This window comes from Suricata suricatta, unplaced genomic scaffold (genome assembly GCF_006229205.1).
Source record: "Suricata suricatta isolate VVHF042 unplaced genomic scaffold, meerkat_22Aug2017_6uvM2_HiC HiC_scaffold_26359, whole genome shotgun sequence".
Lineage (NCBI taxonomy): Eukaryota > Metazoa > Chordata > Mammalia > Carnivora > Herpestidae > Suricata > Suricata suricatta.
The window spans coordinates 1-793 of NW_021871947.1; the positions used below are offsets into that span (position 1 = coordinate 1).

At 68.7% G+C, this 793-nt stretch overlaps 1 protein-coding gene across 1 annotated transcript; it reads left to right on the forward strand.

The window, feature by feature from the left end:
• Window positions 1–5: 5 nt before the first annotated feature.
• LOC115284924 (splicing factor U2AF 35 kDa subunit-like) lies at window positions 6–368 on the forward strand (the record flags this gene model as incomplete). The annotated part of the gene is made up of 2 exons (XM_029931373.1): window positions 6–169; window positions 249–368. Coding segments are annotated over 2 exons (261 nt in total), but the record flags the coding sequence as incomplete, so codon positions are not given.
• Between the last annotated feature and the right edge of the window lie 425 nt (window positions 369–793).

Genomic DNA, 793 nt, shown 5'->3' on the forward strand with positions numbered 1-793 from the left:
CGTGTGGGCAGCGGCGCGTTCACCCCTCCTTCCAGTTTCGCCGTGAGGAGGACGCGGAGAAGGCCGTGATCGACCTGAACAACCGCTGGTTCAACGGGCAGCCGATCCACGCCGAGCTGTCCCCGGTGACGGACTTCCGGGAGGCGTGCTGCCGCCAGTACGAGATGGGGTGAGTGGCGGGGCCTGGGGGAGCCCGGGAGGGGGGCCGGGGGGCGGCACGCGGCATGGCGGCCTCTGCTTCCCCCCAGGGAGTGCACGCGGGGCGGCTTCTGCAACTTCATGCACCTGAAGCCCATCTCCAGGGAGCTGCGGCGGGAGCTGTACGGGCGCCGGCGCAAGAAGTGAGTCCCGGGGCGCGGGCGCGCGTGCTGGGGGCGGGGGGCCGGGTCGCCGTGGAGGACGCGGTGAGTGTCTTAGGATCTGAAGATGTGCTCTTAGAGGGACGTCCCGCCCACGCACTCACCGTCTCACGGACCTTGGTGCGCATGTGAGGGAACCAGTGAGTGGGGAGCCCTTGGTGCCGGGTTCGTGAGCCCAGTGTCTCGTCCCCGCAGGCAGTGTGACTTCCTGGGCGTCCGTGGGGCTTCTGGGCTTTATGGGTTTGGGCAGGTTCCTTTGGCTTCCTTTCGTGGGGAGACCATGGGCCGAAGGGAGCATAGTCCCTGCCGCTCATGGTGTCTGCGTTAAGGCCGGGCTGTCCCCGAACAGGACACCGGGAGAGGCCCGAGGGGTCGGGAGGTGCGAGTCACTTTTCCTGCCTGGACGGAGTTCTGACCCCGGGGTGGCGGGGGGG